The sequence below is a fragment of the Salarias fasciatus genome, chromosome 10, assembly GCF_902148845.1.
Source record: "Salarias fasciatus chromosome 10, fSalaFa1.1, whole genome shotgun sequence".
NCBI lineage: Eukaryota > Metazoa > Chordata > Actinopteri > Blenniiformes > Blenniidae > Salarias > Salarias fasciatus.
In genome coordinates, this window is record NC_043754.1 from 20839281 (window position 1) to 20864987 (window position 25707).

The window sequence follows — 25707 nt, forward strand, 5'->3', positions numbered from 1 at the left end:
AAGTTGGTTTGTGCTGAAATTCTCTAATTCCACTCCAATTTCGTTAATAAAGCAAGGGATACAGCTATTTTAATACACACAGAAAAAAATACAGTTTAGACCAACTGAAGTTCTGGCTGACCCCCAAGGTCAATTTGTGATAGTTTCTGGTTTCCTGTGCAATGTTGCTGTGGTTATTGGTTAATCTTTATGCGCTCAATTAGGATGATGAGGTATTTATTGGGAGATTAATCTTGTTAACCCATCTAAGGTCTTACTACTTAATTTTGGGGGATGACCTTAATTGTACTATTGGATAGATCAATCCAAAGCAGTGATTCCCTCTCTAAAATGGCTAAAGCAATCTTATCATTCATGAATGAAATTGGTGGTACAGACCCATGGTGCTTTCTTTATCCAAGTAAAAAGCAGTTTTCTTTTTACTCTTATGTTTATAATATTCTCCAGAATAGCCATCGACGATGATGTCTGGGAGGATGCATTAGTTCGAGTAAATGACAGCACATCCTTCGCTAAGCTAAGTTTGATACAATCTGAGGTTGTCCACTGTTGGGGGACACACTTTTATTGTCACTATTGTCAGGATGAAGTAAAAGAACAGTTGTATCAGCTGCACATCAGGTCCCCTGTGTGTCATTGGTACCAAGCCTCAGAAACTTCTAAGGTATTCTGTTAAAATGTGAATATACCAACATGTTCCAGAGACAACACTCACACAGTGCCTGAAACATCCCTGAAAATGAGATCAGCTCTTGCTTGGCAGATGAGTATACCAAATTGTCCAATTGAAAATGGAACAAAAGGTCTGTTACATGAAAGATCAGGATCCTTCCAGGGCAAAATACTCAAGCGACTGTCCTGCGTGGTTTTCTCAGTTAGAGCCAGTGCTGAACATTACACCTGAAAATACTAATAGCTAATCTCAAGTCAGATGTTTGGTATTTTTCATACTCAGTCAAGAATCAAAGAACTCGGGGCAGACAGACAAAAAGTTCCAGGCTTCAACACCAGATATATATTTTACCAGCTCTAAACCCTCCAAAATATATCCTCAAGCCACTGATGCTTCTAATAGTTGTCAACAGGTCACCGGCAAACATGACACACATGTTTTGGTCTTACTCCCACCTTCAAGGCTACTGGACATTAAACATAGTGCTGACACCATGTCCATGTGGCGTGACAACTTTTGTGTTTATTTAATTTTACTTTAGGAAAAAACCAACCAGTTGTTCCTGGTATCTGCAGGAGCCATTCTCCCAGCTTGAGGGTTACTGCCCCCAGTGTCCCAATCACTACTGGTATCACTGTTGCCTTCACTCCCCACACTCTCTCTAGCTCTTCCCTCAACCCTTGGTACTTCTCCAACTTCTCGTGCTCCTTTTTCCTGATGTTGCCATCACTTGGGATTGCTACATCTATCACCACAGCTGTCTTCTGTTGTTTATCCACCACCACTATGCCTGGTTGGTTGGTCATCACCTGCTTGTCAGTCTGGATCTGGAAGTCCCACAGGATCTTGGCTCGATTGTTCTCGACCACCTTTGGAGGTGTCTCCCATCTTGACCCTGGGACCTCCAGTCCATACTCGGTACATATGTTCCTGTACACGATGCCTGTTACCTGGTTGTGCCGTTCCATGTATGCCTTGCCTGCCAGCATCTTACCCCCTGCTGTGATGTGCTGTACTGTCTCTGGGGCTTCTTTGCACAGTCTGCACCTGGGGTCTTGTTTGGTGTGGTAGATCCCGGCCTCTATTGATCTTGTGTTAATGGCCTGTTCTTGTGCAGTCATGATTAGTGCCTCTGTGCTGTCCTTCAGTCCAGCCTTTTTCAAGCCACTGGTATGTTTTCCCAATGTCAGCAACTTCTTCAATTTGTGGGCGGTGCATGCCATGCAGGGCTTTGTCTGTCCATGATAGCTCCTCTGGCTCCTCCGTACTGGACTTTTGATGTCTGAGGCATTCACTTAGCACCTCCGTTCTCAAACTGTGGTACGTGAGCTCCCTCTAGTGGTACGCGGAGGAATCACAGAAATGTATATATTCTTTGAAGATTAGTTAAAAGTTAAAACTTTCAGAAACAAATATTACCACCAAAATACATAATAATTTCAAATTAAAACACGTCAAATCCACTGTAATTCACATTCAGTTTTCCTCTTCCAATATAATGTGTTGGACTGCGACGTGGTCACGTTCAGTCACGTAGTAGCGCGCACATACGTCATCGACGATTAAACTAGCTTAGCTTCACCGTCATGAGGGTGCAGAGGTGTAATGAGAGGTCCAAAAACTCTACAAATGTGGCTCCAAACAGGAGCTATGAGGAAAAGAAGTGCAGAACAGTAAGAGAATACAACTAGCAGCCCTGCTGAAACTGAAGTTGACGACAGTGAAACGAACATGAGGGCTATCAGGTGGCTAAGTAGGCAGCGTAGCCGAAGCGTCACCGGCATCTGCTAGCGTTAGCAACAAACAACGCTGCATGAGTGCTCGCAGGCGCGTGTGAGAGAGAGAGAGGGAGAGAGAGTGAGGATGTAAGTGAGAGGGAAAGTTGCCCCTTTGTGTGTGACAGTTCTAGTGTTATGCCTTTGCTAACTGTGGCTGACAGATTAAACAAAAACATAAAGACCAGGACTATGAGAAATATACCTGCTTCCTGTGGGTGTTATCTTCATTTGAAAAGCGTATTTATTTATTTATTTATTTATTTATTTATTTATTTATTTATTTATTTTAACCTTGGTCATAATGGTGGTACTTGGAAAGCCTCATTTGTTTTGAGGTGGTACTTGGTTTAAAAAGTTTGAGAAACACTGACTTAGCAGATCATCACTGGGGGGCATCTTCTTGGTATGCTCGTGGAGTCGTGACGTTTCCTTGTGGATAGTGGTTCTGACACTCACTAGTCCTCAGCCTCCCTCCTTTCTCTTTGTTTATAACCTCAGTATGCTGGACTTAGGGTGGAACCCTCCATGCATTGCAAGGACCTTTCTTGTCTTGATATCAGTGGCTTGCATTTCTTCCAGTGGCCAATTCTGATTACTGGTAGGGCGTGGGTGTTTATGGCCTGGATCTTATTCTTGCCATTCAGCTGACTCTTCCGGACCTGTCTTACTCTCTGTAGGTATTTGGCTGTGGCTGACTTTCGAGCTGCCTCCTCATGGTTACGATTTACATGTGTGAGCCCCAATTACTTGTAGCTGTCCTGCACATCTGTTATGTTCCCTTCGGGTAATTCAACTCCATCAGTTGTGATCACCTTGCCTCTTCTAGATACCATTCGTCCACACTTATCTAGTCCTAATGACATCCCAATGTCATTGCTGTATATCCTGGTGAGGTGAATCAGGGAGTCAATGTCACGCCATTCTTGGCATACAGTTTGATGTCATCCATGTAATCTTGAACTGGTAACCAAAGCCGCTCCTGGTAATGATCTGGCTGAGGAGGTTCAGGCCTATGCAGAACAGCAGGGGGGACAAGGCATCTCCTTGGTATATGCCGCATTTGATGCTCATCTGTGCCACTGGCTTTGAGTTGGCCTCTAGACTGGTCTTCCACAGCCCCCATTGAGTTCTGAATGAAGCTCCTTAGAGTCCTGTTGATGTTGTACAGTTTCAAGCTCTCCAGTATCCACGTGTGTGGCATTGAGTCAGAGGCTTTTTGTAATCAATCCATGCAGTGCACAGGTTGGTGCTGCCGGCCTTGCAGTCTTGGGCGATTGCCCTGTCAACCAGTAGCTGGTGTTTGTCATCCCTGGTCAGGGTTGGGAGGGTTACTTTTAAATTGTAATCTGTTACAATTACAAGTTACTTGTCAAAAATGTAATCAGTAACTTACTCTAATTACGTCAATTAAAAAGTAATATACCAGATTACTTTTAGTTACTTTTAGATTACTTCACCAGCAAACATAAAAAATAAAGACAAATACACTGTGTCATCTTCACAGTGTATTTACAGCTCTAAACACTAATAAATGCTCTGAGTGTTCTGAACTCTGCTGAACTCTGTGCTCAGCCCCAATTAATACCAACAACATGACATCCTCTAAACCTACTGAGAATCTGACTTTCTTTCTTTCTGACTCAGGATCAGAACCATCAGTTCAGACTGTGTTCCTCTAGTAGTTCTACAGTCCAGCAGCAGCACCAGGTGCCGCATTGACAGTGTTAAGAGATAGTATATACTTATTATATTATATACTCAATCTGCTGTGTAGCTGTACTGCTGTAGTGAGGAGTGTTTTGTGTTCAGGTCGGCCACGCAAAGTATTTTTTCAAGAGTTCGGATTTCATTTATTCCTCAGTGACAGAAGGAAACATGCAGTCGCCAATAAATCCTCCATACAGGCTGAAGATATTATTGCCTCCATCAGATTCTTCCGAGTTCAGCCTGGTGAGGCTGTGGTTCTCAGCAGCAGGTTACTGACAGGTTAGCAGGCTAATTACACTTTAGCTTCACTGTGAGTTCAGGTGTGTATCATACCTGTAGATGTGTCTTCAGGTTTGATGAGTTCCTGAATGTTGAGAACATTTTCACAGCTGGAGGCAGGATTTACATTATACAGAGAAGTTCTGGCCTCTTCTGACTGAAATACAAAATGTCTACATTTCCAGCCATAGAATGAGTTTCTCTCCCTGGGAGCAGCCATGACTCCAGCAGCAGGTGGTAAAATTCATGGCAGCGCCGGTTGTTTGATTCACGGTTCAGCATATCAGTAGAGCGGGAGGCTGCTCCAAGACAACGGTCGATGCGGCGTCCATCATTTATATATCTACGGTGTCTATTGTTTAGAGATCTACGATGTGGCGGTTTGTGCCGTAAAGTGCTGTAAAGTATCAGAAAGTGTCACAATGTCTGTGTACGGCGCGGATGTGTGTTGTTGCCGCTAGATTCCGTCTGATTTTCAAAAGTAATCCCGCTCAGTAATTCGTGTTTTTATCAGAAGTACCTGTAACGAGATTACATATTTTTTGCGTGTACTGTAACGGATTACAATTACAATTTTTTTGTATGCTGATTACGTAACGCCGTTACATGTAATCCATTACTCCCCAACCCTGTCCCTGGTGTTATTGCCAATCCCTTTCTGTGCTTTACTCATGTGTTAATCCATGTGCCTACTTATCTTGGCTGCTATGATGCCTGATAGGAGTTTCCATGTGGTGATGATTTGGCTGGTAATTTGATGGTAATGTCCTTCATGATGAGGACTGTTCGACCTTGGGTTAGCCACTCTGGGTGGGTCCCTGATATCAGCAGCTGGTTCATTTGTGCTGCAAGGCGTTCATGGAGTGCAGTTAGCTTCTTAAGCCAGTAGATATGAATCTTGTCGGGCCCTGGAGCTGTCCAGCTCTTCATTTTGAACACTCTTGCCTGTCCATCTGCTGCCGTAATTACTATACTGGCTCTTGTTCTGGGAGGTTGCTGTGCTCTGCCTGCAAGCCTGCCAGCCATTGGGCATTGGTGTTGTGTGACACCTCTTTATCCCAGATACTCTGCCAGTATTGCTCAGTCTCAGCCCTGGGTGGGTTTGCTGTGGTCTTACTACCCTGCGACTGAGAGTAGACCTTAGCTGGACTGTTGAAGAACACCCTGTTTATTTTCCTGGTCTCAACTTCTCTCGTGTATCTCTTTACCTGTAGCTAGGGCTGTGAGTCTTTGCTTAGCAGTCTCCAGTGCCTCAGTTATTGACAGCTTTCTGCATTTCTTGGGCAGCTCTTTCTTGAGATTCACCCACATCACCCCCAAATAATAATGAAATTTGGTACCAAACACAAATAACAGAGCAGCTTAACATGAGGACAGCTGACCTGAGAGAGAAGATCGTGACGTCCTGGGGGAACTCAACAACCTCCTGCTTGCCAAGGCTAAATAATAATAAAGTACGATCGGAATCCCTACTCTACAGGCTACAAGATAGGCTACATGAGCAGCTGGAGTGACCAAGAACCTACATGGAAAAGAAGGCTAGAGGGAAATCATATATATATATTTGGTAAATGGACGGGGTGCACTGGCTGAAGTGTCCCAGGTTTATTAGGATCTCTCGTTCCACTCAACCACACGATGAGCTGCGCTAAGAGTCACAAGGAAGTAACAACAAAGAAAAGTAAAGGTCAACTCTGTGAAAAATTACCACACAAAGGAAGAAAAGACACACCACTGTGCAAAGTGAAGGGACCACCACCAGGGAGAACAGTCTATCACCTCTTGAGTCTGGCAGCTCAATTTGGGAACTGAAATATAAATAAAAAATAAAGGGAAAAAAAATGGTGGAAAAAAGGACACCGTTTTCCGAAATGCATTAAAATAAACCTTAATATTAATCAAATGAAGTTTTACAGAGGCAATAATTCAAAAGAAACTAATCCCTAATAAATCAAAACCAAGAAAACTAAAGTTGAAGATAAACGGAACAAGAATGAATAAGACAAAATCTGAACTCAAGGTCAACAAAACAAACAAAACCAGAAATTCTGAACAAAATGCTAAAACAAAACAAAGAACAAAACAGACAGACAGATATTGCAGTCTGTCTGTCTGTCTGTTTTGTTCTTTGTTTTGTAATATATCTCAGACCCTGGCCCGGTTTAGGGTTTGGGGCTGAGCACAACAGGGTGCCACCTGGCCTGTACGTCTGAAGGAGCCACCCCCAGCGGAGGGAGGGGAATTGAGGTGTAGAGGAATTTGCCCGGATATATGGAGAGAGTTCAGCCAGAGGAAGGAAATTGGCTGAGGAAAAAAGCCATTCAAAGCAGACATTGCCATTTTTGGGGTACTTCCAGGCCCGAATAATAATAACACACAAAAAACAGCATTGCCTTTGCATCTTTATTAGCATGCAGGAGAGTTGTCAAATGAGTCGATGAGAAAGAAAAACAATATTTTCAACAAAATGTATTGGTTGACATCAGTTTAAATACTTCATGATGCATGCCATGTAATACATAAAAAACACTCTACACACTTCATAATACAGTTTACATAAAATCACTACACACTTCTTTTTTTCTCTCTTTCTCTCTCTTTGAAGCAAAATTCACAACTTGTAGGGTTGTTGGTTTTTATTTGCATGTAAAGGTCCTACTGGTCAGCAGTGAAGATGTATGATTGTCATGTACCAAGTAAAAATTAAAAACTTGATTAAAAAAAATCACTACGCATTACACAACACAGACTGCTGAGTACCCTGTTCACATACTACACCGTACATGTGACTGGAAAGAAACGTGTCATAAATCATCAGTCATGAAGGCTCTATCATTATTGGGCTAATAACATCACAAAGGTCATCGCAGTCACACCTTGGTGCTGGGAAGGTTCTCTTCTATTTCATAAGTTCCCTCCTCACACACCTCCCCTTCTGAAGGGAGCGAGTCGTCCGATCTACGGAAACCTGTAAAGGTGGGGCTGATGGGAAACCATTTAAGCCAGGAGGTCCTTCGGATCACACCCATGCCAATAGGAAAGTCATAGGAGGAAGGAGAGGAGGAGGAGGATGAGGAAGCAGAGGATGCAGAGCTCCAATCAATCAGGCCTCGCTCCCGTCTTGTGCCTGGTATGGTGTTATCGAGGCAAAAAGCCAGAAAACCTCCAACAAACATTTCAGTGGACAGAAGAACCGTCAGGATCTGATCCAACTCTGCCACTCCTGCAAGAAACAGCACAGACTAGTAGGATAAACCAACAATCCCCAATGTTTTTCTTTTAAGACAGAAAAGTTATACCCATTAAAATCCAGAGAGCTTTGTGACCCGCCATGAATCTTTGATCTGCATCAGTCAGATCTGCCACATCGATCACTCTCAGGCCTCAAGCTGTCAGTTCTGTTTAGCTCTATGTCTGACAGCTGCACTTTATTCACAAGTGGACTCACCTGTCTTTATGGAGCCAGGGTGTGTGTCCAGGAACGTCGGCAATGTCAGACCAAAGAACATCGAGAAGCCAAGAACGAAAAGATTTCTGGAAGAGTTCAAATCAACCAACTGCAGGTTGGACAGACCCACAGCAGTGATCATACCTGAGAGAGAGCAGCACATCTGGATCAGTGTGACTTCATCGGCACACCTGCATCGGTGTGATTTCACCAGGACGCCGTATACTCACCAAACAGAGTGCAGAACATCCCTCCCAGGATGGGGTCTGGGATTGATGCAAACAGAGCTGTGAACTTCCCGATGGATCCTAATAGGAACATGATGGCGGCTCCGTACTGCACCACCCGCCTGCTGCCCACCTGAACAATGGTTCCACAAATCAAACACATCTGAGAGGCTGCAGGTCCCAGCTGTTTACAGGAGAACCGACTGAACCACCAGAGAACAAAACATAAAACACCACCTCAACATCCATTCTCAGTTCTAGAAAGGTTGGAGCGTGAGAAATAACTTCTGTTGTTGCTGCAGTCTCCAGCACTTGTAAAGAAACCTTATTAACTGACCTCATGAGCCATCACATTTCTGCTGTTACCTTGGTAATGCCCAGGACTCCAATATTTGGACTGGAGGAAGTGGAGCCATTCCCTGTCCCTAAAAGACCGGCTATGATGCAGCAGACACCCTCTGTGAATATCCCCCTGAAACACCCAAACAGATAAATAAACAAAGAGCCGTGGGGCAGAACAGCGCTCCGAGCGTCCTGCTCTCACCTGTTGATGGCGTGGACTGGTGGTGGCGAGGCTCCAGAGAGACGAGCACAGGCATAATAATCTCCAATCGACTCCACGATGCCAGCGAGCGTGGCGCTCAGCATCCCCATCACCCCGGCAACCGTCACCACCGGCAACCCCCACTGACCTGTCAGGGAGCCGGGACACGGAGGCTTCATCATCATCATCATTCATCATCACAGTGGCGAGTCAGTGTCAGTGTCTTACAGGGGTAGGGAACCCTGAACCAGGGCGCTGAGGTGATGATATCTCCGCGGGCGTCCGTGCGCCCTTTGTGTCCATATCGGTGGGGGTCACTGGGCAGCATGTCAGTCAGAGTGAGGATGTAAGAAACCAGCCAGACCAGCATGATGGCGAGGATGATCTGTCGGGACGTTTCAGACATCAGATACAGACGTCACGCTCTAACGCCATCTCTGTGTGTTCACACCTACTGGAAACATCTTGAAGACTTGGACCCTGGTGAACGTCAGGCCTTTTCCCCTGCTGTAGAACGGAATTCGAAGGGATGTTGTCCTCAAATACTGAGCAAACAACACAATCAGCAGAATACACCTGTGGGCATGAGAGAGGACAGCTCCATTTGGATGTGTTTTGGTTCAAGTTGATTCAATTTTCAGGTATCTTATGTGAAGCCGAGTGAGATCAGGTGACTTCATGTGTGTCCAGTGTTTTCAGGGGGCCTCACAGTGCTGACAGACCCCAGTGGGACCCGGCTCTCTCTCCAGCAGTGGTGAACACAGACAGTCCGATCAGCGAGACGGTCGGGGTGATGGTCAGCGGACCGATGTACTCCAGCAGCAGGCCCGGTAATCCACACACACCGATGACGACCTCCACCACGCTGGACACCAGGATAGCTCCCTGTATCTGAACAGACAGACAAGCAAGCAAGCAAACAAAAGTAAACACTCAGAGGAGATAATACATGACATGGACACTGCCACACTCTCTCTCACACACATACCTCCCTCATGCGAGGCTGCCAGATGTGCGCCGTGTTCAGCGGAACACTCCAGTTGCCATAAATCTCAGCTGACACACAAACAAAACAACATGATTTTCATGGCTTGTTCATGTGAACAAATACGAAAGCTCTCTGTCTCTCTCTCACCATCAGGGGGACATTTCCATCGATCCAGACTGAGAATCGCCTGAGCAGGAATCAAAAAAGCAAATGCGCTTGCCTGAAAGAGAGGAAGCCTGAACACAGAGACACATGTCAGCCTCATCCTCGAGCCTCACCCCTCTGCTCACCCTCCAGCCTCACCTGACTCCCACGGTGGTCTGGATGAGAGTGGTCAGACCCACGGTGGTGAAGATGGTCCCTATGAGCTGGCTGACTGTGGTTTGGTCTCGGCCAACGCACATGGCCTCGGCCAGAAGAAAAGGTACGGCCACAGTGCCGCTGAAACACGTCAGGTAATGCTGTGAACGGACAGGAGACATCCTAATAATTCAAGTTTATGAAACAGCAATCCATTGTGATTTTGTATGATCAAAGTTTTTACCTGTAGTCCCAGCAGGATACATAGGTACCAAGGAGGCACATCTTCGATGGTATAAATCATGTCTGATCCTGCCACCTGCCCTTCGGTTGGCTGGTCATTTTGTCTGTCTTCTCCCATTGGAATGTTCCTCTTGTCATTCATGGCATATGGCTGCTCTGGCGGGTAACTCTGCCTCTGATTGGAAAGGACATGTCTCTTCATCATGCTAAATGTCTTTAAAGATCTGGCTCTTGTGCTTAAACAGATAGGTGAACGGTGTACAGAGTACAAAGAAATAATACACCTGTATATATATAATATACCTGTGGATATAACCATCAACAACTCTCATTCAAAAATTCTTAGAATAGGGGAAAAAAAATCTCTGTACACTAGACACATGGCTGAAAAAGGCAGAAACCATTAAGTAAAACCACCACCTTCAGAAACCACTAGTCTGAACATTTATAAAACCATTGTTTAATATCACTCATTAAAAAAAAATGCCTATAAACACTCCTGAAAACTTGTCTTGAACACAGAGTTTTGTGTAACAATCTAATTGCAGAGACAGAAAACAACAAACAAGCAGTTTTACCTGAAGCGTGTCCTCCATTCTACCGGCTGCAGTCACACTGCTGTGGTCGATCGAGTACAAAGAAAAATACAGCCGGGGCCGGACAGAGAAAGAGCGGCCCGGGTTGAAGTCCAGAGGAATAACTAAGCTTAACCTTCATTAAAGTGTGCTAGGTCAATTTGTTTTTACAATAGGTCAACCAACGCCGGTAATATTGCACTTCTGCTGGGCTAATTATTGTACACTGGAGTTCAGAGATCTGATGGGCCTCAGATAAAAACAGTTTAGAGCAGCTCCATAAAGTAGGTCAGGCCTCATATACTGGGTGCCGTCAGTAAAAGGACACGATAGCACGTGACTCACCTGTCCAGGTGTGTCTCGCTGGCTCAGCGGATATTAATCGGTGACCTCAGGAACACAAACTAGCCCCCCACTGATCACCCGTTAATGGACACACGTTCCAGTGGCCACGGATACGTCACCCTGTTTATTGATTTTGTGACGACTGTCAGGACTGAATGATCACCACGAACTGGTTCACACATGCAGCCTTTTTTTATTGCATCATTTTCATCATCATAATACAGTCAGAATGTTCAACGTTCAAAGACATTAAAACACCTGTGGAAAACAGTCACAACCACCTCAGACCCGATCAAACAAGTTCCGGTCAGTTCAGACCAAATCAAACCGCTTCGGATCAGTTCTGACCAAATTAAACCAGTTTGGGTCAATTCAGACCAAATCAAACCGCTTTGGATCAGTTTTAGACCAGGTCAAACCGGTTTGGACCAGGTCAGACCAGTTGAGAACAAATCAAACTGATTCGGAACTGTTCAGAATGGATTAAACTGGTACGGACCTGTTCAGACCAAATCAAACCGGTTTGGATCAGTTCAGACTGGATTAAACGGATCCAGGTCAGTTCAGAACAGATCAATTGAGAAGATTAAACAGCTAGAGATCAATTGCGAATAGATCAAACCAGTTGAGACTGTTTTCAGGCATAGATAGAAAAAGGCTTCAGTTGCAGATGATTTATTGATCTATTTCATTGTGAATTCCATTAACTTGGGAAACAAAACAGTGATTAAAGTTGGACGTCTTTATTCATATTTTTAAGTCCCATGTGTCCCATAAATGCTTCTTTTCTCTGATGATCTCAATATCTCACAACACGTAAATATATCCTCAGTTAATCTAAACTGCTCCACCAATCAAAAGGCCTCGGGCCTGCACACCTGATCACATGATTCCAGTGTTTACTGTGTGAGCATCCACCCGGCCAGAGGGTAAAAAGCTCGACCAATCAGGATGAGCAACAGTCACAATCAGCCCACCGGAACTCAGGGCCCTTGTGCATGTTTCCGGTTCTCCACCTGAGCGATGACAAACCAGCTGATTGATCTGGCAGTTCCCGCTTGTTGTGCTAAGCTAGGCTGATACGTTTGCCGATGAGATAGCGGGGAGCTTCATCTGTGATTGATAGTCTGAAGAGAGCTCCGGATGCTGCTCGGTTCCACAGTCAAAGTCGATGATTGGAGGACCCTGAAAAAAGGTGCGATGCCACTGATTTGAACTTGGCATCTATTGAAGCAACATGCCCAATACATTTTACTCTTCTTATAAATATATACTCTTAATTTAAATAATTGATTATGTCTATGCGACCCCATCCAGTTGCTCTGACCCCGCCCACAGCCTATTGGCCAATCCCTGCGCAGGATTCTGTCAGCAACTCTTCAACGTGGCGCTGCAGAGAGAGAGAAAATGTAGGATTCATGATTCAAGCAAACACTTACAGTAATTCTTATTAACCTTCATAGTCACTCACTCAAACTAATATTAAATAATTTGCCAACAGAAATAAACTGATGGAGGTCACAGGAAATAAATAATCCCATCTATTCAATGTGAGATGTTTCAGGTCAGCATCGGTTACTGACAACTACAGGAAAATCAGTCACATAATGATCTAGACGGACCGAACCCAGCAGAGAAGAGGAAGGCATGCTCTGCAGAGCGGAATCTCATCAGGATCCTGCTGGATTTTTACATGAAATCAGCTGAGTCACAGTTTTGGACACAGATACAGCCAGGTCACAGCTTCAGATGCGGAATGAGCCGAATCATATTTCTGGATGCGGAATCGGCTGAGACACAGTTTTGGATGTGTGATCAGATGATTTGTTAGTGAAATCAACTTCTGGAGACTTGTTTACCAAACATCTGTTTGCAGGTGAGAAGATCTGAGGCCTGCAGCGGCAGAGTCCAACATGAGACCACGAGAGGAAGAGAGACAGTTCAAATGACGAGGACGAGGACTCAGAGAGAAGTTTGAGAGTTTATTCAGAGATTTCAAACAGGAGAAAAACATGTACATAGCTCGACTGGAGGTCAGAATCTCTGATCTGCAAACAGACGGTAAAAAGAGACTCCAGCTTCATCGTCATCATCATCATCATCATCATGAGAGGGCACGGCAGCTGTCTGTCTAACAGTCAGTGTGTCCTACCTGTCCTCCCTGTACGCCTGAGGGTGAACTCAGGCCCGGGGGTCTCAAACACAGGAAAAACGAGACATCCTCAACACATCTGATTCCTGGGCTCCTCTCACTCACCTCTGGACCATGTTTGGGACCCCAGGCCTCAGCCTGGACAACAACTTGTGTTCACAGTTTCTTCTTAAAAAAAAAAAAAAAAAAACGGAAACAAAACTAAACCAAAAGGTACATCTTTCAGTCAGTGGCCGTTCCTCATCGGCAGGTGACATGTCAGCACGCCACAGCCATCTGGGATCAAAACGCTCCCTCCAAAGAGCCACACTGAGAACCCGCACCCCAGAGTTTCACTGAAGAACTGCATGAAAAACAGTGACAGGATAAACCAGAGAACAGCCGAGGTGCATCACAGGGGCGACGTTTCAACCTGCACCTCAGCGCGACTCGTGGTGAGCGAGACGAGCGGCGCTGAGGTGCGGGTTCAAACAGCTTTCCCAGTGCTGTGACAATGATAAGATTTGTTTCTGAGATTCAGGATGCACTTATCTGCCTGATGACAACGGTTCCAAAGACGCCGTTGTCTTTTGGAGAGTTGCCGTGGCGATGAACTAAAAGCCGTTTCTGACGGACACCTGCTGATGTTGAAGACCTCTGTGATAAAAAAAAAGACCCCTCACCCCAGAGGGATTCCCCACAAGAACTGAAAAACGAGAATTTCTGCACAACTGTGTCAGTCTGAGGGCATAGCTCCTCCCACCTCCTGGCAGGGGCGGGGCATGTGTGAGGGGCGGGGCCGCAGAAGCCGATGCTACGTCTCGAACTGCGTGAGCAGTGCTCGGACTTCGGGCGTCAGCTGCTTGGCAGCACTGGCGGCCTCGGCGATGGCGCGGCGGTACGGCCCCTTCCTCTTGCGGTCGAAGCGTGACTGGAAGGTCTCGAGAAACGGTGACAGCTGGGCGAGCGGCAGAAAGGACGTGGTGGGCGAGCCAAACCATGAGACGCGCGCTTCCTGCCGCACCGCCAGCCCGGTGTCGCCGCGCCGCGCCACCGTGATGCCCAGCACCCGCGCCGGCCACCACGGGAAGCCATAGATCTTTGCCCAGACGATGTCGCCGACGCACACGGTGCGGCCGTCGGGCAGTGGACACTTTGACACGGACTTGGAGAAGACGGAGGACGACGACGAAGATGAGGAGGAGGAGGAAGACGTGGAAGACTTTCGACGCCTCTTAAGGTCACCTCCCTCCTCCTCTTCCTCGCCGCCAGCCTCAGTCTCCTCGCCGTCCATTTTGGGAGGGGTAGGGTTAGGCGTGTCTTGAGCAGCAGAGGTGGGGCAATGAGGCACTAGCAAGGAGGGGGGAGGAACTGAGGGGGGAGGGGGGGAGGGGGGCGGCACTCCGGGTGGGGGATCACAGGTCTCTGTAGAGCTGCACTCTGAGTGAGAGGAGTCCAATGGGGGGGAGGAGGAGGAGGAGGAAGAGGGAGGAGGAGGAGGAGGCAGCGGCGGCGGTTCCACCTGCCAATCACCCCCTCCTCCTTTCTGAACCACCTCTTCCTCCTCAGGGGGGCGGGCCTTCAGCGTCTCTGTGGCAGCAGTGACTGCACAGGAGGAGGGGGGCAGTGATGGAGGAGCTGGTGTAGGAGGTGGTGGCGTGGAAGAGATGGGGTCTGATATAAGGGCGGGGCTTAGTGTCGCTTTAGGGGGCGAGGAGCGAATGGGCTGTTTGGGTGGGGAGGAGGAGGAAGAGGAGGAGGAGGAGGAGGAGCTTGGTGCCTGACTGTCATCGGTACGATACCTTTGAGGTTTGAGGCGCATTCTGGGTGGGAGCGTGGTGTGGGAGGCGGAGCCAGCAGGGGCGGCGCTGAGGTGCTGCAGACGTCGGGTGAAGTGGACCTTCTGGTTGTGGTTCTGCAGAGCGGCTGCCCGAGTCACAGCCTTGGTGCGGTCCTGGTTCTGACTCTTGTTCTGGTTTTGATTCTGGTCTTTGGGCTGGCGATGCGGCTGCGGCTGAGAGCTCCTCGTCAGCTTCTTGAGAGCCTGCCGCGCCTTGGAGCGGTCCACCGCAGAACCTTTGGTCAGAACCTTCTTCGAATTCAGCCCAAGGCGCATGCGGCTGGATGAGGCGGCGGCCGTGGACGGGGCCACGTCCCTCAGGATGCGACGGGAGGAAGATGATGACGATGAAGACGACACTCGCATCCCTGATGATGAGCGGCGGTCTGTGGCGGTACGTCCGACCCTGTCGTCACTCCTCAGGCGTTTAACCTCGGCAGAAATTGGTACGTCCGCTGACTTCCGCCGCCGAGACGCTTCCTCCCCCCGTAGGTCTACCGGGCCTCGCCGTGCCTCCCTCTGCCCGGCGGGCGCCACCACACCTTTGCATTTATCACAGAGAACCTGGCGGGGGCGGAGCTTGATGGCGTTCATGATGGAGGTGGGCTCCTCACAGCGATATCGCCGCTTCGGCCGCTTGATCTTGCGCGGAGGCGGCTGAGGTAAGGCCTGGTTGTAGGTGTCCCTGATGAACAGAGGGGGTGGGTACGCCGCCCCCTCCTGAAACAGAGGCGGCGGCTTGGAGGTCCAGGGATGAGGGGGGGGCAGGGGCGTGGCTGAGACCTCCTCTACCTCCTGTTTGGTGGACGGGTCGTCGTTGGTCACCAGCTGCAGAGACACGGCAGGTGGACTCCTGTCGTCCCGTCTGGGAAACACTGTGATGGGAATACCGTATGGTCCGAACCTGTACACACACACACACACACACACACACACACACACACACACACAAAGAACCTTAGTAAGTCAACCTCTCGGAGTTGAGGCAGGTGAGGTGAAACTGGCAGGTAAAGAGATCAGAGGCACTGAGTGGGACCAGGTACCACTATAAAGCTGGGTTTTAACATGCTTCAAAGTTGGCTTATTGTAGACTGAAAGTTGGTTTTAAACTGGCTTGAAAATAGATGTGAGCACCTCTTGTGGGCAGTAACGCGACTGTAATCTGATTACTTTTTTCAAGTAACATAATGCAGGGGATCCCAGTCGCTTGTTACTTTCCTGAAAGCAGGCTGCTTTGCTAAACTGCGATATTGTTCTGTTTCATGACAATTATGTATGAATTGCGTGATGAGTACTGATGAACAGACACTGGAGCAGGAGAGCAGGACCAGTTTCATTACTTTGAGTCTGACTCAGTAAAAAGTGAAAAAGACATTGGCATTCGCCGTACGCTCTGCATGGGAAGAAAGATTTTATCTACAGTGAAATTTCCCACCTCAGACCTGAGCAAGGAATAAACTCAGTGAGGAAGCCCATACAGAACCCCTTCTGGGGAGCCTTCAGCTGATGAACAGATGAAATCACACTGCAGAGCAGCAGGACTGAGCTGAAGAAGACCGTCTCTGTCTACATTGTTGAGGACATGTTTCCCATTTCCACTTATTTTATTTTTCTATTTCACTGTGTGGGTGCCGGACAGATTCACTCAATTTTTATTATTATGTTTTTACATTTTATTTTGTGTAATAGAATTCAAAAGAATTGTATCTTACATGCTTGAGTATGCTGAAATATAATTTTATTTTATCAAAATATGGTGGATGCAATGTGCATGAAGTTAAAATAAATGTAAACTAATAAAAAGTTTAAAAATGACCCTTTCATTTGATTCAGTTTTATATGATGAAATAAGCAGAAAGAATAAAATTAGGATGAAAGCTGTTTTGCTTAATAATGCATTCCGGTTGTGCATCAAGTTATTGAAAAGTAAGTAAAGGATTATTAATCAATAATTAATTACGATTTACATATAACTTTACCAACACAGGTAAACACACTTTGGAGGAATGCAGTTCTTCTGTTATATTCTCAGATTATTGTGGGTTACTCTGAGAAGGCACGAGGACCCGGAAGGACCGGTTCCCAGGAGGACTTCCTCTGGCCTCTGTGCAGCTCTAATCTCCACACCGACTGGTCAGCTGTTAAACGTGTGATCGGAGTGGAGCTGTACCTTCTGGACACATCCATCAGGACCCCGGAGAAGACCCGGTCCCCGAGCCGGAACGACACCACCAGCGCGTCATCGATGACGTGGTCCAGGGAGACCCGGACCTCGGAGCCGGGGCTCAGGTCCTGCAGCGGCGACTCAGGATCCGGCCCTAAGGCGGAGGCCTCCCCGGCCGCCTCCAGCACCTGCCGCTTCTTCGGGGACCGGCTGGCCGGGGATGCCGGTTCCGAGGCTCCCGCCGAATTCTGTCCGTAGCCCTGGTCCGGGTCCGGTCCGTCCGGGACCGACAGCCGGTCCGCAGGGTCGTCCGACGCGACGTCCTCCGCGTGCCGTAACTCTGCCTGCACCCGGGCCGTGTAGCCCCGGTCCCGGTCCGTGGTGACATTGGTGGTGGGCTCCGCCGGTTCGTCCAGAGACAGGCCGGCTTCGGTAACGGGCGGCGGCGCCGGGAAGGAGTGCAGGAAGACGGCGGAGGGCTGCGGGTCCGGCGGGATGCTGCGGTACGCCTCCTGCACGGACACGTTTCCGCCGCCCTCCGGGTCGCCCAGCATCCCGGGGGAGAACCGATCCACGGACCGGTCTATCGACAGGACGCTCACCGGGTCGTCGCTAGCGGGGCTCTCCGGTGGTGCTTTTCCCGCCGCGGGCTCCAGCTCCGGCCCGACATGGCGGGCCTCCTCGTCCCTTCCACCCTCCTGCTCTGCGACCGGGCCGGATTCCCACCGATCATCCGGCGTCGGTGCGACTCCCGGTAGTCCCGTGCAGTCCGACCCGGACCCTACCGGACCTTCATCGTCTGTCGCCGCTGTTGTTGTTGTCGGAACCGTCGCAGCTCCTGGCTCTGCAGCCACGGCCGCCATTTTCTTCCGCTGTGCTGCCCAGCATCACTTTGTCCCGCCCCCAACCAGACGGCCAACTGCGCACCGCACTGCCATTGGCCAAATGCCCTGTCAATCAAAAGAAACGCTGCAGAGCGCGCTCTGTGATTGGCTGCTTTTATCAGGAGGAATTACTTTATCCAAATGGCCACCAGAGGGCGTGCGACAAGACACAAAAACATTACCAGGAAAGATCAACGCACAGCTGATCAGCGACCAATCAAAACAAAGCTGATCAATGACCAATTAAAACAGAGTTTATCAACGACCAATCAACACACAGCTGGTCAGCGACCAGTGTTGGAAAAGTTACCTTTAAAAAGTAATTATTTATAGTTACTAGTTACTTCTTCAAAAAACTGAGATAGCAACCGAGTTACAATAAAAACTAAGTAATTACTAGGCAAAGCAATTATGTTTAAAAATGATTAAAATGACTTAAAAAGATTTTAGATCCCCTCTTAATTGGACTTTAAAGCAACACTAAGGAACTTTCAGTTTTCATTGATTTTGGCGGCGCCAGTGGACAAAAGCGGTAGTGTTTTGCCTGAAAGAATACTACAGTTCCCATGAGGACTGGCGCGTGGCGTCGTAAATTGCTGCTCCCGATGGCATGCTGTCGGACTGAACTCGCCTTCATTTGTTTCCAGTGGCTGTGCGAAGGACGGATAGCGACGAGGTAATGAATCTAATGGTGGCTAAACAATGTTATATCATGATGTGACGCATGCCGTAAAGCAGTTCACACATTTGGAGTTTTTTAGTGTGCAGGGTTCCTACCACCCTCCTCACAGCTGTTCAGTCCAGGTGAAAGCAATACTGACACCCTGAGGCCGTGACAGAGGGGTCATTCAACTAGTTGTAAGTCGAAGTATCATCACAAAAGATATTAAAATGTTTTATTAAGGTTGAAAAGTTCCTTAGTGTAGGTTTAAGATACATGTTCAGTTATTTACTGCAAAAATAAAAATGAATACATGACCAGAGCTCTCTGAATCCAAATTCCTTTTCTAGAGGCTCTGAGGAAGTATTTAGTGAAACCACCACTATAATTTATATCAGTTATGTGAACCTCATGAGTGTGCTTTTCCACTGGAGCCAACATGGATCGGATAGGCCAGGTCCAAATGGATGTATTCCTTGTTTGAGTCCCACATAGCATCATACTGCATAAAGCACACAAGGGCATTTGGATTGCCTCTGTGAAGCCAGGGGACAACCTGGATTGGGGCCGATCTTTCAGCACAGGTGTTATCTATATGGGCCCCGGCCACAAATGTCTGGGATTGAGTTCCTGTGTGCTCTGTATTTTTGTGTTCTGTATGCTTATCAGGTAAAACTCATGACAAAGTGGTTTCTTATTATTTTTATTGACATTGTGCAAACAATCCAATCAGAGTCAATTGTTTTCTTGTCTTATAGGTAATAGCTCTTTTTTTAAAAAATACAAATACAATTGTGTGATTTCCTGAATTCAAATGTGAATGAGTATGTGGTGCATTGATTAAATCAAGGAAATTGTGTCTACTGAGTACATTGTTCAAGAAACGCCTCAGTAAACCATCAAGTAACTCAACTCCCAGCTTATCCGTGTTCCCCATGTCCACACACACAGCTGATCTAAGCTCCTCCTGTTTATAGTAGACCGAGCTACGTTCCTCATGTGTGTTGGATTGGACTTTGCCCCTCGTCTCCACAGGACGTGGATCTCATGCATATTGAGACTGAAACCCTTTGTCAAGGGAACTGATGAAGCCTCAAGGAGAGAAAGATCCGCTCATGGCTGATCTATGCTATTCATTTCTGAGTTTGATCTTAGATAGTTATCTAATAATTATGTCAATTTTATCACAAAACCTATCTTGTTGCAATGTTGTCAGTGTTGTGGCTGGAGTATAAGCCCCTCCCCCTGTGTTTTATCTGTAACTGATTGGAAAGGAGTTCTCAGTGAATTTTGAACACGTTCATTCTCAATTTAAAAAAAATACATAAAATCATTTTTTGAATTTGTTTTTCATATATGTCTCATCACAAATCTGGTCGATGGGGTTTCAGTCCCAGAAGCACTCTGATTGGTCACAGGGCGTTGAGGCCACTCCCTTCTGTTTCCTTCAACTCTTTTAAACACATGTCCTCCTTCAGAGCCACATCCTCTTTCTGTTGAGAGGCGGAGCTTCTTCCACACCTTCAAACAAACAGTTAGCGGTTAGCTTCATGCATCATTGCCAGGTATATAATCATCACTGTGTTTGTACGACAATGACAGTGACCGTCCAGTGATCATGTGGTTGTCGGTGTTAGCAAACTTATTTGAAGCAGGTATAGAGTAAATGCCAATGGTGTTACGTTAGCCGTTAGCTCACCACTTTTCCTCCACGTCTTCAATGGTGTCAGGAAGTGGCAGGTTGAGGGTCTCTGGCAAAAAGCAGGCGAAGCACCCTGCTATCACGGCCGCCCCCCCGTACACAAGGCTGGGGAAAGCTGGGAATACCTGGGAAACACAGTCAGTCATTGTCCGCCACTGCGTGTCCTGAAAGATTCAAACACGAGGTCAGTGACTTCACCTCGTCCAGGATGAGGACAGCGGGCGCCGCCATGCTGCCAACCCGTGCCATGGTAGAAACGAAGCCCATCCCAGTCTGCCTGGAAGCACAAGACAACATCACGTTACCATGGAAACAATCAGACACACCTCAGAAACGACTGTAAGGCCAGATTCACAGTTACCTTTGACTTCACAGACCTCTCCAAGTTAAGTTCAGGTCTCCACCATCATGTCTCTATGCTGTATATTTCCCTTCATCCCTACTGACCTGAGCGAGCTCGATTATCACCTCAGACTTTTAAAGCTGCTGTTTTTCACCTGATTTTGAACCCTCGAAAGCACAGTATTGTCCTCTGACATTAAACACAAATTTCTAGGTCTGACACTGTTTATTTGTTTTGTGTGTGTGTGTGTGTGTGTGTGTGTGTGTGTGTGTGTGTGTCTGTGTGTGTGTGTGTGTGTGTGTGTGTGTGTGTGTGTGTCTTTAGAACTTTTTAAAACAATGCAAGATATGAGATCATCTCACATCAAAACTGAAAACTGGCCGTGAAAGAGTACAAAAAATATGGGGGGAGTGAATTTACTGGACTCTGATGAAAGCAGTGTTACCATTAGCTTGTGTTTCAGCTTATTCACAAGTTGTGTCTCTCTGGTTCTAGCACAGGAGAGATTGTACTGACAATGACATGACAAGAAAAGAAAACATGAAGTTTCACACAGTCAAATCACACAGGAGCGAAAGTAGGTGTGAAAGTATATAAAGAAAATGGACAATAAGAGACGTTGTCCTCTTCCAATTACTTGTGGGATCAGAAGACAGTAGAAGAAGAGGACCCACACCTTCATATTCATGTGTTTCCGTGTTCAGTGTTGTGGCAGGATGCTGATCTTGTGTTTGACTGAATCACCTGATTACGGTTGGGTACAACTCTCCAGTGTACAGGTAGACTGTCGTGAACGAGGCCGATGTGAAACCTTTACCAAGACACGCCAAGGTGGTCCGAAGAGTCTGCATGTCTGCAGGTCAGGAGTCCAAGAGAGAATCGGGTTGTGGATTAGGATCAGCATTAATATCAGGACCCGGACTGGAATCTGGGTTAAAATTGTGCAGGGATCAAGATCTGTACCAGGTACCTGTTGGAACAAAGATGTTAGCGAAGATGATGATGGCTGACAGGAAGAGACAGGATGCCTGAGAGATCCGCCTCCCCAGGTAAGTGAGCATGCCCAGAGCCAGCACTTTGGCGGGAAAATCTACGGCTCCGAAGATGATTTGCATCAGGTAAATACTCACCTGAAAGGAGCAGAAGTATAAATGTTGACACAAGTACAGGAGTACAAAACTATGTACATGCATCAGACTCACCCCGAATTTCTGCAAGTCCATCGCCAAACCATAGTAAGCAAAACTGGTGGCAAACCTGCAAGAAGAACAACAAAGAAACTTGTCGACGTGTAAGAATGTGAATATTACATGTGAGAAGTTAAACGGCTGAACATTGAAAGAGGTTAATTTCTAACCAAACAGCGACCAGACAGATGGAGATGCGTCTCATGCAGGGCGTCTTTAGCAGGTCCACAGCCGTGTGTGTTATCCGACTGGACTCAATTTCCTTGCTCATGTGGGAGTGGAGCACCTGTATTCACAGACGTAAGCTCAGCTTTTGAGGTTACCTTCCCACCGTTGACTGTAGATATTCGGGTTACCTCTATGTTCAACTTTTCAACCACTTCAGGCTTTCCGTTGATTCGGGCGACTCTCTGAAGAGCTTTCAATGCGTCCTCGGACCGCCGATTTAGAACCAACCAACGAGCAGACTCAGCAAACCACCTGACCAATCAGAGAGCACACAGAGAGACACATGACCGATCACACTGCACGAAGTGATCATATCACCATCACTGACTCAGAATTTTATTTTGAAATGCTGACCAGCAGTATGTAAAGAACAGGAAGAGCGGTGTGCAGACGGCCACCTGCAGCTTCCTCCAGTCTCTCAGCCAATAGGCGAGGCCCGCCAGGATCATTTGACCAAATGTGAAGAAGAAGGACGTGAGCGTGCCCACCAATGTCCTCTGTTTGGTCGGTATCCATTCCACCTCTGAAAGACAGGCAGGGAAGCAGGTGAGACACAGACTGAGAGACGGGCGAGACACAAACTGTCAGACAGACTGTTGGACATGTACTCAGCGATGCTCCGTTCAGGATCACGCCGGAAACCGCCATTCCACTCAGGAACCTAAAGACGCAGTAGGCGGTGTACGTTGGGGAGAGGGCGGAGCAGCAGCCTAGCACAACCAGCTGGAAGTACGACCATATCAGGACGGAACGCCTCCCATACCTGAGAGGCAGACAGAAACACGGAGACGGTCGGACGCCTGGTGAGGAAAATGGACTGAGAGAAGCGAGACTCACCGGTCCGACAAACCCCCGAAAATGATAGCCCCTGCTAAAACTCCGCCCATATAAATGGTCTGGATCATCTGTTTGAGAGGACGGAGAGAGCACACCAGGCCCCACTGTGACAGAGATGGGTGGGGCAGGGAGGGGTGACAGGGGGTACAAAGAGATGTTCAGTGGATCGAGAAAAAAACTGAATCCCATTCTTATTTTTAAAATAAAATACAATCCAACTCATCATCGGCAGTAACTCATGAGTACTCAGTACTCGGTCACCTCAGAGACGGTGGTCTCCAAGAACTCAGAGCGGTCGAACGTCCATCCGTCCACACATTCCTCGGTCTCCAGAAGGCTGACATTAGATGAGCTGTTGGCGCCTAGCAGCTGCCACTGTGGCGTCACATACCTGAAAAACAGGTGAGACGGGCCGCCGGGTCAAAACCAGCTGACAGGTTAGGATCACGCAGAGAGGAGACACAACTGTACCTTCTACAGCGGTCCAGTCGACTTCCTGTTGAGTCAACGGGGATGAAGACTCTCAGCATCTGCTGTTCGTCCACCTGAAACAAGCAATCAAAAACCAAATCCCTCACAAGAAGACAGCAGGCTGAGGACCGGCAGGACAGAGCAGTCATCTTGGTTATCGATTACCTGGTAAGCCTGAGACAGGTTCAGCAGACTGTAATTAGCAGGCAAGCGGCAGTGGTGAGTAGGGCTTCCTGACACAAAGTTGTTGAGGAGGTTCTGGCCGGCCATCAGCAGACCCGGGCAACTGATGAGAATCACATGGAACCACTGGTACCTGCCAAACCCGCCCGCCTCAGAACAGCAACCAGAGTGGAGACACGAGTTATTCAGCTGTAGTTCACACATCAGAGCAGGTCATCGGATCACAGCCTCACCTCCTCCAGCAGGTCGGTAAAACCCATTTTAACCACAACAACAAGAACCGAGACAAACTATGATGCCAGCAAACAGCAGGAGAAACAGTCTTCAGTTTTCAGGAAAACTTTGAGTCCAACAGGACAAACCTGAGAATAAATCATGAAGACATCATCAGCACAAGTCCAAACATGAAAAACTCACCTAACTTCCACCACACCTCTGCTATTTTATGCATGTGAACCTGCTGCAGATGCTTTGAGCATGGCGGAGGCGAAGGTGGAGGTGGTGGGGTTACCTGGCAGTAAGGTCACCTGGAAGTGGGTCGAGGTCATGTGGTCGAGCTAGCTGGTGGAAGTTAGCTTTAGCTGTTGTTGCAGTCTGCTGAATGTTCTTACTGGATTAAAAAGTCTGAAACTCAAAAGAGGATTTTCTGTGTAAATAAGGAAAACTGTACTTACAGAGTAGCGCCGGCGGACCTGCTGACCACTGAGGGGACTGGGGAGACTGAGGGGCTGAGCGGAGGGAGGAGGAGAAGGAGGAGGACCAGTAGAGAATAAATGACCCAACAATAAGTTACTCTATGTTGGGACTTTGTGAACACGAATGTAATCACCATCATCATTGTCATGTTGTCCCAAAGATAGTGAGAAAAAAAGAGTGTGTGCCGCTGACAGAAGCCTCTGAATTGAACAAAGAAGTGTCAATAAAGTCCTCTGAAGAACGGATGATAGCAGGGGTTTTCTTTCATGTGAGCTGGGTCGACAGGGGGAGGTTATCAGGTCATTTTATCTGAAAGGAGCCTGTAAATGTAAGCTCCACCACAGAATCAGCGGTTATTAGCAGTGCACTCGGTGACCGTCCATGAGGCCTGAGTCACAGGGTGCACAGAGCCTGATATCTGTCCACCACAAACCGCCGCCGCCAGCGCCATCACGACCGCAGTCACCGCCGTCGCCGCCACGCAGATGACAGCTTGTTTTCATGTTCTCGCCTCTCGCTGAGTTTTCCCTCGTCTGGAATTTGTCCCACCGAGTTTGATCAACAAACACTTCAGCACGACACACATGATCGAGACAAAGAGGACAAAGCTGGTTCCTTTCTTCCGAAGGCATGCGTGCTTTTGTGTCGGCAACTACTAGATTTTTGATTTTCCTCACTGACCGCTCGCTGCTATGGCACCATGAAACGTTAATTTTAACATGCATAATCAAATAATTTAGTTTAGTTAATTTAGTTAAAAAAAAAAAAAAAGAAAATAGCTTAAAACAAAAACTTAAATGACTAGAATCTCTAAAAGAAATAAAATGGCAAAACATCTTCAAAAGAGCTGAAATGGTAAAAACAGCTAAATTCTCACTGCTAAAATGTCAAATCGTTCAATTGTTGTGGATGAAACAACGAAAATCAGGTACAAAAACAACTGAAAATCTAGTGTAATGTTCACCATCCCACATTTAACTGAAAGGTCATAAATGCGACATAATGCAGTTTTTTGGAAGAAGACATATCTTCAGGAGCCGTTATCCTCATTTGAAGGTTAAACGTGTTTTGCTGCTCCAGTTACATTTTGTTTATCACGGAAAGTGATAAAAACATGTCTTTTGGTGACGAAGGTCTCAAACCGCTGAGCTGCTGTGTGTGTGTGTGTGTGTGTGTGCGTGTGTGTCCGTGTCCTCATGTTGTGAAGCATCCACTCTGATCTACTTTGGTTCCACGCTGATACAGTCTGATAAGTGAAGAATAAACCACACAG

The 25707-nt window shown here is 47.3% G+C and overlaps 3 protein-coding genes across 3 annotated transcripts; all 3 read right to left on the minus strand.

Moving 5' to 3' along the window:
- Positions 1-7307: 7307 nt before the first annotated feature.
- On the minus strand, positions 7308-10329 carry slc23a1 (solute carrier family 23 member 1). The gene is made up of 12 exons (XM_030101395.1): positions 10189-10329; positions 9948-10105; positions 9792-9880; positions 9645-9712; positions 9366-9547; positions 9112-9232; positions 8885-9041; positions 8657-8804; positions 8479-8584; positions 8116-8245; positions 7886-8029; positions 7308-7660 (listed from the first exon to the last, which is right to left on the minus strand). Exons 1-12 carry the CDS (start codon positions 10327-10329, stop codon positions 7308-7310), a joined length of 1797 nt encoding a protein of 598 aa, XP_029957255.1.
- A 3107-nt stretch (positions 10330-13436) lies between these two features.
- pwwp2a (PWWP domain containing 2A) lies at positions 13437-18193 on the minus strand. The gene is made up of 2 exons (XM_030100660.1): positions 17249-18193; positions 13437-15982 (listed from the first exon to the last, which is right to left on the minus strand). Exons 1-2 carry the CDS (start codon positions 18103-18105, stop codon positions 14053-14055), a joined length of 2787 nt encoding a protein of 928 aa, XP_029956520.1. The 5' UTR covers positions 18106-18193; the 3' UTR covers positions 13437-14052.
- A 1950-nt stretch (positions 18194-20143) lies between these two features.
- Positions 20144-23998, minus strand: oatx (organic anion transporter X). The gene is given in 15 exon segments (XM_030100661.1): positions 20144-20308; positions 20487-20614; positions 20688-20766; positions 21577-21685; positions 21803-21962; positions 22035-22089; positions 22190-22305; positions 22376-22499; positions 22566-22770; positions 22856-23010; positions 23085-23188; positions 23346-23475; positions 23556-23629; positions 23721-23888; positions 23972-23998. Coding segments are annotated over 15 exon segments (1743 nt in total). The 3' UTR covers positions 20144-20199.
- Positions 23999-25707: the final 1709 nt, after the last annotated feature.